This window comes from Thunnus maccoyii, chromosome 4, assembly GCF_910596095.1.
Source record: "Thunnus maccoyii chromosome 4, fThuMac1.1, whole genome shotgun sequence".
NCBI lineage: Eukaryota > Metazoa > Chordata > Actinopteri > Scombriformes > Scombridae > Thunnus > Thunnus maccoyii.
The window spans coordinates 19,697,763-19,710,948 of NC_056536.1; the positions used below are offsets into that span (position 1 = coordinate 19,697,763).

The 13,186-nt window shown below is 39.3% G+C and overlaps 1 protein-coding gene across 2 annotated transcripts; it reads left to right on the plus strand.

Moving 5' to 3' along the window:
- The first annotated feature begins 11 nt into the window (after positions 1 to 11).
- On the plus strand, positions 12 to 11,906 carry top1b (DNA topoisomerase Ib). 2 transcript variants are annotated; one of them, XM_042410146.1, is made up of 21 exons: positions 12 to 168; positions 492 to 516; positions 2,131 to 2,227; positions 2,923 to 3,043; positions 3,333 to 3,388; positions 3,501 to 3,602; positions 3,734 to 3,824; positions 3,924 to 4,009; positions 4,147 to 4,262; positions 4,350 to 4,471; positions 4,587 to 4,709; positions 4,797 to 4,984; positions 5,896 to 6,040; positions 6,197 to 6,340; positions 6,488 to 6,673; positions 7,296 to 7,364; positions 7,534 to 7,648; positions 8,211 to 8,338; positions 8,549 to 8,643; positions 8,792 to 8,941; positions 10,834 to 11,906. In XM_042410146.1, the coding sequence occupies exons 1-21, from the start codon at positions 136 to 138 to the stop codon at positions 10,934 to 10,936; spliced, it is 2,295 nt and encodes a 764-aa protein (XP_042266080.1). In that variant the 5' UTR covers positions 12 to 135; the 3' UTR covers positions 10,937 to 11,906. The 2 variants fall into 2 exon arrangements, with proteins under 2 accessions (XP_042266080.1, XP_042266081.1); XM_042410147.1 differs by lacking the exons at positions 12 to 168; positions 492 to 516; positions 2,131 to 2,227 and having other exon boundaries at positions 3,025 to 3,043; positions 3,333 to 3,383.
- The last annotated feature ends 1,280 nt before the right edge of the window (positions 11,907 to 13,186 follow it).

A 13,186-nucleotide genomic window follows, 5' to 3' on the forward strand; every position in this document is an offset into this window, starting at 1 on the left:
AGCATGCGCAGTCAGTAAACGTTGGGACTCCATTCCAGTGAAGGCTCCCTGAGCCTCGCATCCGCACCACTCGCATCCTGAACAGCTGTCTCCTGTGACAACTTCACCTGCTTTACAAACAAAAACAACTTGACCATGAGCGGGGATCATGGGCACGGAGACTCTCAGGTACCTCTTGATCAATAATTAATGTTTTGTCCTTTTTTTTGCGGGAGGGGGTCTATTTGTATCAATTCATTGGCCATAACTGACGAGTATTTATTGTTATGATATGAAATAATGGTTAAGAAACGTTAGCTGATGTTATAAGTTAGCCACGACGTTCTCTTTGTTATTTCAGTGAGAACTTTGAAATTATGTGCGTTATTTGAATTTTTACTGTAACAATATATGTGTAGGGTACATTTGTATGCCAATTGAAACTTGAATAACCGAGCTACCGGCATTTTCAAAATTGAAATATTAAAACTCTCTTTTTTCACAATTTTCAGGTCAATTGTGGATCTAAAGGAAGCGGTAGGTCCTCTGATGTTTGATTTTATTTATAATGACTTTGGTTTCCATTCGGAATCGTGACCTGTCTACTGTTAGTTTTTAAAGGACAGAAATGGCGTCCCAGAGACTAAGTCCCTTCTCCTCCACTCTGTTGCGGCTATTGTTCAAAAAGAGGGTCTGAATTGTGCATTTGCGCCCCTCGGTTTTTTAATCTGACGGGAGATTCCGAAAGCCCCTGGCATCGTGTTTATTATGCATGCTTTAGTTGGATAGTATTTACGTGCAATCATAACGAATTTTGGAGCCGAAAGTGGCAGAATTGGGGCTGAGGACTTAGTCTCTGCGCCATTTTCTTTTTCTGTATGTAGCAGCCAGGGCGCCGATCAGTGAGCCAACTGTCTGCCGTGATATGGAGGCGAGAGCGGGGAGCTTATCGCCTCTCCCTGCCCGTATCTCACCACCAGCTGCACTGTGCCTGCTGCATCTCTGTGCTAGAGACTTTTATCTGCACTGTCAATAGGGAATCCTCACACACACACACAAAAACTTTAAGTCACAGAAAAGAAAGTTGCACTGCATTATTTTAAAAAGCATGTGCCCTGAGGAATCTTTTTTTTTTTTTTTTTTTTTTTCACAATTTATAGCCCCTACACAGGAGGATCAATCACTCCTGCGAAGTTCAGAGCACTTTTCTTCTTGGAGGCTTAATTTGCTGCCGGTTGTGATGGAAAGAAAACCAGTGTGTGGGAATAGTTTTGGTTTAAAAATAACTGGGATGTGTGTTACTGTTTCATAAGACAATAGCAGGTAATAGCCGATATTAAACTGCCATAACAACAGGGCGCCAGGAGGTGATGATCAGGTCTACTTCCAGGAGGGATAACTCAGCAGGAAACATTTTAATATGAAGACTCTTGTAAAATCATACTCATATCCTAATCATTTGAGACTATGAAAACTAATCATATTTTTCCATTAAAGAAAATCAGGTCACTACATCAAAAGTTGAATCATAACCTGCGACAAAAAGCTATTGTTATGTTAAATATTGGAGACAATACACAAATATTGTTGGATACAATTTGAATATTGCAGTAGAAATTCTGGCAAAGTATGACAAGGTCATTGTCAAGTCTGCATAGATATATTTAGTTTTCTTAGTTTCTTGCCATCTCCAACATCACCATATACTATAGATGTGACCTAGAAGATAAAGTTACCTCAGGGGGATTGTGGGTCAGCTGCAGCAAATGTATGTCGGGCACTGAGTGCATCTATTATTATTATTATATTATGCTCGATGCTAGATAATATAGACCTAATTTAGCCTAAATCCACTGCCTGCCCTTTTGGTCTCACTAAACACCTAGTTTGTTTAGTCCCACTTTCTGACAACAAACCTTGTGTAATATATTTTAGTAGGGCTGAATATAGAATGAATATAAATTATGCTTTTTTTCTCTCTGTCAGCTCGTGTTTATATATATTTCCTAGCACAGATAAACTCAACAGACATTTAAATATACATGTGTAGACAACCAGATGTAAAAGATTGATCTCAGATTCCACAAAGTTATTTTTTGTTCTGATTTTTAAAATGCTGATGATCAAATCGATCTCTCCTTTGTATCGTAGACACTCACAAACATAAGGACAAGCACAAAGACAAGGAACACAGACACAAAGACCACAAAAAAGACAAAGAGCGAGAGAAATTCAAGTACAGCAACAGGTAGGATACCATGTCTGCACCTTCCTCTCACTTTTTTGATTAAGATAATACTCTATACTCGACTTAAGCCTTTTGCATGTGAACTTACAAATAAACTTTTGTTAAGCCCTACACTAATATTTACAGTATTTGTAACATGTACATATCCTCACAATACTTTATTTTACCAGTATGAAGTCTGTTATGAATCTGTTATAACAGAATCTGTAATGAGGAGAATAATGGCAAAGTCAATTAACTTGGATACAGATTCTGCCAGTATGAGCACAAAAAATAACAAGTTTTTCAGTAAGAACATGAAAGAATCACACAGAGTGCTGCTGATTTAATTGAAGCTAATAAAGCACCCTGCTGTGTTGAATCAGCAAACATACATCACAAGGACTTCCTGAAATCCACTTTTATGAATGGCATCTGCAGTGCATTTGTAATTTGAACCGTTTTGGAACATTTGTTAGATTTTCTTGTTGTCTGGTTGAAATACTTGTGGGCTGCTGTGTGGTACTAGAGTCACAACTTTGGCCATTTTTTTTAATCAGCAGTCATCCATGATGCTGTCAATGTTTGTCAAAAATTTACAAGTTCACATTACTGGTGGTTGGTGCTTTGTTGATGACATCTTTTGTGTCTGTGCATCTGGACCACGTCTGACCTCTCGAACTTGATCTCTGACCTCTGTGGCTTCTGTGTCCCAGTGAACATAAGGACCACTCTGAAAAGAAACACAGAGACAAAGACAAAGAGAAGCTGAAGCACAGCGACGGCAGCTCAGACAAGCACAGGGAAAAACACAAAGAGAAGAGGAGAGAAGAAAAGGTTTGTGCACAGATAGATAGAGACCAAGTCTGCCTTTTTATGAGAAGCCATACAGACCTTTGGCATAAATATTATATGTAGTTTTCTCACCATGACAGAATAATTATTGTGTGGTATTAACTTAAAAACTTTGTTTTGTCATGATCACCAAATAATTATTGTGTGGTTTTGACATAACGCAAACTGTCTTCTCATGTTTATTCATGTCTTCCAATGTCAACGTTTAAAGGTGTGAAAGAGTTTGAAATACATTTTAATTATTTGCTAATATATTCCCTGTTTCTCACAGATCAAATCATCCCACATAGACAAGCCTAAAAAGGAGAAAGAAAATGGATATGTAAGGTAGACAGTATCACTTTGTTGAGTTTACTTTGAGCTTAGTTATTTCTTGGTTATGATTAATGGGATATTGCTTTACTAATATGCAGTTCAATGCTTTCAATGTGTGAATTAGAGACATGAGCCCTGCTGCCATTAAGAGCGAGCCTGAAGAAGGCAATGGCTTCTACTCCTCTCCACAACACAACAAGACCAAACAAGAATATGATGATGAAGAGTGGGTATCTTGCAAATTCACATTTAAGCTTCACATGTCACTGTAGTTACATTTAAGATATGGTTGTCTACATTTCTGTATTCTGAGATAAAGTTTGATTAACAATGTTATGTTGTTGTTTTTTTCCTTAGATTCGATTACAAGCCCAAAAAAGTCAAGACAGAACATGACAAAAAGGCCAAAAAGAGGAAACATGAGTACGAAGAAGACGAGGAGGATGAGGTTCATTAATTTTTCAACATTATTTTGATGAATACATTCTCCAGGCTGGAGTGGCCACTCTTTGTATTCTCCAGATTTATTCTGTTCACTCTTGTATAGGACATAAAGCCCAAAAAGAAGACAAAAGACAAAAAGGTGACAGAGGGAAAGAAAGCCAAAAAAGAAGAAGAGGAGAAATGGAAATGGTAAGATAATTTTGGGGGACAAATAGATCTTTTCCTCAGGAAATTACAAACCAAGGACAGTTTGCTACTGAGAAGCAGATACCATGTTTTTTCTTCTCTATCATGGGTTGTACTTTGTTGTTGTTTGTGGTAATTAGGTGGGAGGAGGAAAGATATACTGATGGCTCCAAATGGCGCTTCCTTGAACATAAAGGTCCGGTGTTTGCGCCTCCGTATGAACCCTTGCCTGATAAAGTCAAATTTTACTATGATGGTAAGTTTGTCTGTGTAAAAAGTAACTGGTAATATATTTGTGTCGGATTTTTGTAAAGACTATAATGTAGTTTGTCTGTGTTTGTAGGTAAACCAATGAAACTTAGTGCCCCTGCTGAAGAAGTAGCCACATTCTTTGCCAAGATGTTGGATCACGAGTACACTACTAAGGACATCTTCAGGAAAAACTTCTTTAAGGACTGGAGGAAGGTGAGGACACGAAAAATAGAGTCTCAAGTTGCACACACGAGTTGGAGTCTACGGAGGGTATGAAGTTCAAGTATTTACGTCGGGCATACTTCAGATGTCGTGTCTTTTATTTTAGGAAATGACTTCAGAGGAGAAGTCAAAGATCACTGACCTGAACAAGTGCAACTTCAGTGAAATGAGTGAGTACTTCAAGGCCCAATCAGAAGCTCGGAAACAGATGTCAAAGGAGGAGAAACAGGTATGCCTGCGTTCACGCAGACTTTCCCCTGTCCGAAAACATCATGGATTCTCTCATTGTATTTACATATTTTAATACTCTTTGTAGAAAATCAAAGAGGAGAATGAGAGGACCCTCCAGGAGTACGGTTTCTGCATCATGGACAACCACAAGGAGAGGATCGGAAACTTCCGCATTGAGCCGCCAGGCCTCTTCCGAGGCCGAGGTGACCACCCAAAGATGGGCATGCTGAAACGCCGCATCAGACCTGAAGACATCATTATCAACTGCAGCAAGTGAGTAATCTCACCACCACCAGCATGAGCACCCTCACTGCCTCACTTTTTCTATTTTAGTTTAGTTTTTGGATGCATAAAAAAAAACATAAAACCCGTCAAGAAGCTGATATTAATATTATGTCTAGTTCTGAGTTGTACGGTAAGGGTAATGTGTAAACGTGTGTGCTTGTGTAAACGGAATATATTATGTGGATGCATGTGGAAGCTATTAGTCTGCCAAAAGGTCAAATAAAGGCATATACTGTAGGTCGACTTCATTGTTGTGTTTTTCACTCCCTATCCTCTGATCCAACCTGATTTTTCCTCTTTTTTTCATTTTAACTGCCACCTTGTGATTGCTGAATTTATGTAAAGACAGTTGGAATAATTTTCTTGTTATCGCTGTTTTTCCATATCTCAGGGGCAATGAGTGTGACAGGGTTTATGGGAAAGCTTATTTCTAGCATTCTGTTGCCATCAAAGCGACACCAGCAAAACAATGTACGTGCTTCATGTGGCATGTACAGTATGTCGGATTTACTGTTGCACACATGCCGGCACTGTGTCAAAGGTGGTCTTCCTGTCAGAATACTCTGTGTGTTCCAAGAATAACATGACTCCAGGAGGACAGGTTGACCTCGGCACACTGGTCATCAAGAGGGTTTATTTTTCAATGACATTTCTCTGTACACTATTGTCTCATAGTTGTAGTAGTGTTTACCATATAAAGTCTCTCTTGGACTGGTCCCTTAAGTTAAAAAAAACAAACAAAAAACGCCCAATTAATCTTTTGTCGTAGATTGATTTCAGGTCTGTGATGGATTCAGTTGGTATTTAAACTGTATATCTATTATTAACATAAATAAACATAGCTGTCAAAGGTTGTCAATATGTTTCGCTCCTATTTAAACCCATTTCTTTTTCTTTAGGGACTCCAAGCACCCTAAACCTCCCCCAGGGACAAAGTGGAAGGAAGTTCGCCATGACAACAAAGTGACCTGGCTGGTGTCTTGGACAGAGAACATCCAGGGATCCATCAAGTACATCATGCTTAACCCTAGCTCCAGGATCAAGGTGCTCTCATAACTTAAGCCCCCAACGTCACATTCAATCATATCTTGATCCTAAAGCATATCTGAGTTTCGATATTTCACCTTTAATCCCTTGACAAAAACAATCTATCTCTCTACTGAATAAATTGTGTGTGTGTGTGCGTGTGTGTGTATGCAGGGGGAGAAGGACTGGCAGAAATATGAAACTGCCCGACGGTTGAAGAAGTGTGTGGATCGCATCCGTAGCCAGTATAGAGACGACTGGAAGTCAAAAGAGATGAGGATCAGGCAGAGAGCTGTGGCACTTTATTTCATAGATAAGGTGAGGAGAAATATAGGAAAATTATAATTAATTTTTACTACGGACGCCATTTTATCATTTCACAAACCACAAGGGCACCTTTCATCCCGCTTGGAGAAATACTGACGATACTGATGATGACGACGTGTTGTGTTTTCCCCCCTGTAGCTTGCACTGAGGGCGGGTAATGAAAAGGAGGAAGGTGAGACTGCAGACACAGTCGGCTGCTGCTCGCTGCGGGTGGAGCACATCAAACTGTACCCCAAGATGGATGACCAGGAGTACGTGGTGGAGTTTGACTTCTTGGGAAAGGACTCTATCCGCTACTATAACAAGATCCCTGTGGAGAAGAGGGTAAGAGAGGGAAGGGGAGGAGAGAGGAGAGAAATATGTGACTGGAGGCAGAGAAGATGGTGAAACTAAATACTCTGGCTGACACATTGAGGCACAAAACTGTGATATCTTTTATGAGGGCAGAGTTGTTTGTATATCTGTCTGATATGTGAATTCAGTGTAAACAAGATAAGAAGTTGTTGCGCTGAGAAGGATGTTTGCACAGACAGGTGATCAGGCACTAAAAGCTTTCCGTCAGCTCTGCCTCAGAGGGTGGTCTGTTTCCTGCTATTACCGGAGTGAACTCGCACGCATAACACACAAAAACATATACACAGACATGAACATGCTTGACATGTTCAGCTTTCCTTCACAAATTCTTAAACACGTCTGGGCACTGTCTTTTCAGCTACACTTCCTCTCTGCATCCCCAATGACACATCACAACGTATGTACACAAGTACATACAAATAATACACTAAGGTGTAATAAACCAGCTGCACTTGTCATTATGAACAGAAGCAAGATAACGCCCCCATCTGACAGAAATGTGATGGTGCATTCATGAATACTGTTACTCCAAAGTGTTAAATGTGAGTGATTTCACACTAAATAAATGATATCTTTGCTGATTTCTCATCAGGTATTTAAAAACCTGCAGTTGTTCCTGGAGAACAAGCAGCCTGAAGACGACCTCTTTGACAGACTGAACGTAAGAAACAGACATGAATATTTGCATCTAGAGCTTTTTGTTTAAATTAAAGAAAAATAGGTTGATGTTAATCTAATTGAAATACTTTGTATCACTCTTTTTCTATGCTCTGCCCGACTGTACCCTCTTTCCTTCCTCCTCGCTCTCTCTTTCTCTCTGTCTCCCCCAGACTTCTATTCTGAACAAGCACTTACAAGAGTTGATGGACGGCCTGACAGCCAAGGTCTTCCGTACCTACAACGCCTCAATCACGCTTCAACAGCAGCTCAAGGAACTTACCAGCCGTGAGTGACAGCAGCTTCAGCCAGTCACACGCACCTCACTTTAATCACAGCCACGTAGTTTCTGAGCACAGATGAAACTCATAATCACTCTACCCAGTTTCTGACAATTTCCCTGCTCCCTCCCTGTGTTACCCTAATAATGAAGCAGAACCTCCTTGTTAATAAAACTGCCCGCTCCAGCTCCTCTCCCACAAGAGAATAATACAAAGTGTACAAAGTGCCTCGTAATAAAATATCCAACATGGAACATAAATTATTGTACAAAAAAATACCTGGCAGGGGCAAATAATTAAGTAGAATTTCCATGTAAGGGCACACACTTACACTAACTTCAGAGGCCTTCCCAGTCAGGTAATAACTATATTTTCACAGATTTTGTGTAATTATATTAACAGCGGGTTACTGTACAGATGACCCGGTTACCAATATGATTTACTGTATGTGACTAATACTTATTGTGCCTTTAAATACATAAACACTGCAAAATGTGGTTCAGTGATTTTAAATTTCAATAATTTTAAACTTCTCCTCCTTCATTGCTGCGTTGTATTTGGATCTCCAGCTGATGACAGCATCCCAGCTAAGATTCTGTCATACAACCGGGCCAACCGCGCAGTGGCCATCCTCTGTAACCACCAGAGAGCTCCACCCAAAACATTCGAGAAGTCCATGCAAAACCTTCAGACCAAGGTAAACCCCTGTGCTCTTTTTTGTTTTTCATTTTGTTCAGTCATTATCAACTGTTTTGTTGTCCCACCACAAGCAATGGTGTCTTGCTGTCATCTTGTTTGTTTTGAAGAATATTTGTATTTTATTTATCATTATCACTGTGAATGGTAAAGTTATTCCCCCTCAATGTGATGTACTGTAGATGGCTCACTCGGTTTGTTTTGATTGCAGATCGACGAGAAACAGAATCAGCTATCCGCAGCCAGGAAGCAGCTGAAGGCTGCCAAGAGTGATCACAAGGCTTCCCATGATGACAAGAGCAAAAAGTAAGGACGTTTGTAAGGACTGCTGTTGACTGGTGCAAGACATTCTCACAGTTAGTCACCATATGTCTTTGTCTTTGTATGGATCTCTTCCTGTATCTATCTTTCTTTCTTCCTCCCTCTGTGTGTCCGTGTCTCCTGTCTCTGTCAGGGCTGTGGAGGTGAAGCGTAAAGCTGTACAGAGGATAGAGGAGCAGCTGATGAAGCTCCAGGTGCAGGCCACAGACAGAGAGGAGAATAAGCAGATCGCTCTGGGCACCTCCAAGCTCAACTACCTGGATCCACGCATCTCTGTTGCATGGTATTGCAGTTGATTATCTCTGTTAATTAACTATATTGTTTGATCGCAGGTGTCACCACAGTAAAAAAAAACAAACAAAAAAAACAGTGACATTAAATAGTAGACCACCTACTGTTTAATATGCCAACTTTCTCTGGGTGGGTGCGCGGGGTGCATAATATCTACCTCTGTGACAGAAAGGCAGGAAATTCTCTTGCATTGTAGGAAAAGGAGCAGCACAAGCAAAAAAGCTAACGGCTGCAGAAGGAAAATAAGAGGAAGAAAAGCGTGTGAGCGCGAGGAACAATGGGGTTTGTTTCTGAAAGCCAGGGAGCGTCCCCAAACAGCACTCCTTCCTCCATGTGGGAAGTCAATGAGGAGCTGTCTGTAGCTGAATGGAGAGCCATGCCACAGAGAAGGGGAACAGTGGGCCGCCCTCCCTAACCCATGCCCCACAGCTATTTATGGAGAGCCTCCTTCTCAAGCACAATGGATACAGGAATGCTCCGTGTTTTGCCTGGTTGTAAGGCATAAGGGATGGGGGTCCCCCCTTTCAGGGTGGTGCATGGGAACCTGTTGTACAATGTAGTTGTATGTGTGTGATAAGTGTAACAGAGATGAAGACACATTGGCTGGATTACTAGACGGGCTGCTGCGTTATTTTGTCATACAGTAGTAGTGGGTTCAAACTGTAAAGAGATTCACTAAAACCATTTGTAATCCTTGCTAGCACAGTTAAGAAACCAAAGTAAGTAGCGTTAAGAACCCCTTTCAAATTAGGTAAACATTTCTGAACAACAGCTACAACCTTTACCTCAGTTCATTAGGGAGGTTATGTGGTTTTTAGTGAGCTATTAACTAGCTACTTAGATTTGTTTCATATAGGCCAAATATGTTGAGTGATTTTAAAGTCCATAATATTATATCTACTAATACTTAAAAGTATATGCCAGAGAGCTATGTGCGATAATTTTACAAAGTTAACAGTAAGTCCGTTTAATAAGAAACAGTAAAATGTAGCTAGATGCAAAAAATAATATTATGTTTTGTTTTTGTTTTTTCAGAAAACATGACTTTGGTTTACATGTTGTATCGCCTCTTATATCAGTAGCTCCTTATTGCTAGACATTATGTTGTGGAACAGTGCTCTCTTATTAATGCTGCACTCAACAGTCAAGTGATTACGTCTAGTGTGTTTTGTTAGCATTTTAAGGCATTCTTCTTTCTAGTGTGATTTCATTACATAATCAAAAAACAGTTAATATTTGTGTTTAGTCTGAAATTAGAACCTTAAAATGTGACCATTATCACACTGGATTCATGCGATCCCTTGTTTTCTAATGCATTTCTCTACTTAAAATTTATTAAATTAAATGTTAATATTTATATGATGTGCTTAACATTAGAGTGATATACAGCAGCTACGATGTACCTGTACTTGTAGTGTTCCCCTAGAATGGGTTGATCTGCGGGACAGTGTAGAGAGAATGATGAATGGTTCTGGTCTGTCCAGTCAGACCCTGTGTGGGGTCGATGTTGGTCCTGCAGACTGATGCGCTAACTGATACATGCTAAAGCTAAGGGCTTCACATTCAGAGTGTGGCAAAAGTTCACAATGACCACCTTTGACTTGACTGAACCCAAGCTCTCCGCAGACATTTTGATCGGTCATAGTGGACTGTTTTTCCCCAGTTCAACCTAAAAAGCAGTAAACAAGCGATGGTCACTAATCAAGTCCCAACAACATTAACGCAATGGGCATGAGCCAAATAGTTTTAGATTTTGTGCTGACAACTGACTCACTGTCTAGTCTTCTACTTGGAATTTTCTATCAAGTGAATAGTGAGCAGTAATGCAGTCGGTGAACGTTGCTGTTTTTCACCATTAAATAATCAATCTTCCCTTCTCTCCAGGTGCAAGAAATGGGGTGTTCCCATTGAGAAGATCTACAACAAAACCCAGAGAGAGAAGTTTGCCTGGGCAATCGACATGGCTGAAAAGGACTATGAGTTTTAAACACACTTAGTGTTTTTACCTTTTCTACCCATGCCTTTGATAATACAGATGGTTTTTAGCTGATGTCAAATGATTCCACTGTGTGGTTACTGCAGGGCTGTGAAGGAGAAAGCAAATACTTTGTTTGAGCCATGACCCAGGTTACTTATTGTGTTGTATATAACGATTGGTTGTGAATATAGTAAAATAAACTCCTCAGTCATTTGACCAAGCTGTCAAACGGCATCTCTCTCTTTTAAAAAAAATTACAGTAGTGTGTATGTAGCTGCAGCTATCTGCCCATGATCAAACACCTGTGAACATGTTAGTATTATCTTTTGTCAGATACAACTGTGCTGAAATTTTTAAGCCATCAGATTTATTGAGAAATTCTATATTCTCATAGAATAATGAATTGCTAAATGTTTGTATGGGAGACTGTGAGAAACAACACGAGAGAGGTAATAAAAGGATGAATTTCAATTTGTGAAATTTTTATGTGAAAGATAGATACAATAAAATGAGCCTGACAGACTGATGACAGTGTGAAGAGTAGAAACACTAACACTATGCTCATATAATTATTAGCACACAGAATGTCATCTTTTTTTCCCATTTAGTTTGATTTTGCAGTTTATTTCAGGGATGTACATATTTTTGTCATTTTTCAGTCATCATGATTCAGTGTTTTTATAAAATATTTGCTGTATGCATTGTCGACAAAAAGCTCTTCATTGCTCATATGCAACCAGTGTGTGTCTGTGTCCACAGTTTTTTCCTCTTGGTTACTTGAAACAGCTGAAGTACAGAGTGCGTCATGTGTGTTAAGCGCTAAGAGAGACTGTTCTTTCAGACTTTCTAAGAGGGATGTGGATTTTGCCAAAAAAAAAAAAAAGATCACATAAGTCTATCATTGTAGTGTGCTGTTTTTTGTATTGCTGTGATTAAGCTGAAAGTGTCTTCTTTGAATAAATTTCCAAATGTGAATGGATATTCTAACTTTTGTCATTGATATTTCTTGCTATTTGATCATTTATCACACAAGTCCTGATTGATTGGATGCTTATTGTTTTAAGCTTTGTAGTTTTCGGAATAAAACATCAATCTTGTCTTTTTTGTGGATATTTTCTTTGTGTGCATGCGTGAAATAGGGATTGAAATGTGAGTTGATTCCTTGAGTATTCAAAGAGAAACATTAATCATGTCAGAAGGAGCCTAATCAACAGCGATCAGTGACATCACGGGTCATAGTCCAATTCCTAGTGATGTGTCTCAAAAACAAACACTTAATTTATCACTATTTTCTATTTTTACTCATATTGCATCTTCATTTAGATCAATTGTTTTCATATAGAGAAGAAAAGCAAATTAGCTTAGTAAGGATTAGAACAAAAGTATCAGCTTAGGTTTTGATTGTTAATTCGGAAATATATACGTAATGAAGTACAGACAATATTAGTTACAGATGCAAAATTACCAAGTTATTTATTGCTTGATAACTCTGACACAGGTTGCTTTGAGAGACTGCTAATTGAGATGTACTCTGGTACAGTATGAGCAGGGTTTCTGTGTCTTTAAGAAGCCAATAACCAGCTCCAACAGGGGAGGGATGAGCTGTGTCAAGCAACCGGGACACACACAGATTCTACAGGAGGTGGGGTATTAATCTCCAAAATAACTGTATAAAAGTGTTTGCTACTACATGTCTTCTTCGAGAGGGCAGTAGATGTAGGATATCAAACACACACCAAATGAAAAATGCTTTAACTTTGAAGTAGCTCACAGTCACAGGGGCAAATTATGTAGAGACCAATTGATAAATGCCAAAAACATGCAGCTATTTGACATGATAGTATGCTGAACAAATGAATCAAGGTTCCTGTGCTGTGGTTTTGATAATGCTCGTATTAGTGGAGTAAATTACTTGTACACAAGCCTGACGCAGAAACAGCTTCCCACACAGCTTCATGTACAGAGCAGGAAACGTGAGTGGTGGAAAAAAGTGATGTGGTCTGACAAATCATCTTTCACTTTTTTATTATCTACTGAAGTTACATCTGAATTGGTTTATTTGGCTGAAGCTTGAGGACACCAACATCTGGGGCTAAGATGAACACCAAATGGCCAAAAGGTAAAAAAAAAACAAAAAAAAAAAAAACAAAGAAAAGAAGAAGAAGAAGAAATCTTAAAAGCCCTGTTGTCTCATTAAGTCTGATTATAGTTCCTGCATAGGAATATGAATCCATTTTACAGCACTGAGTGCATCTGTGG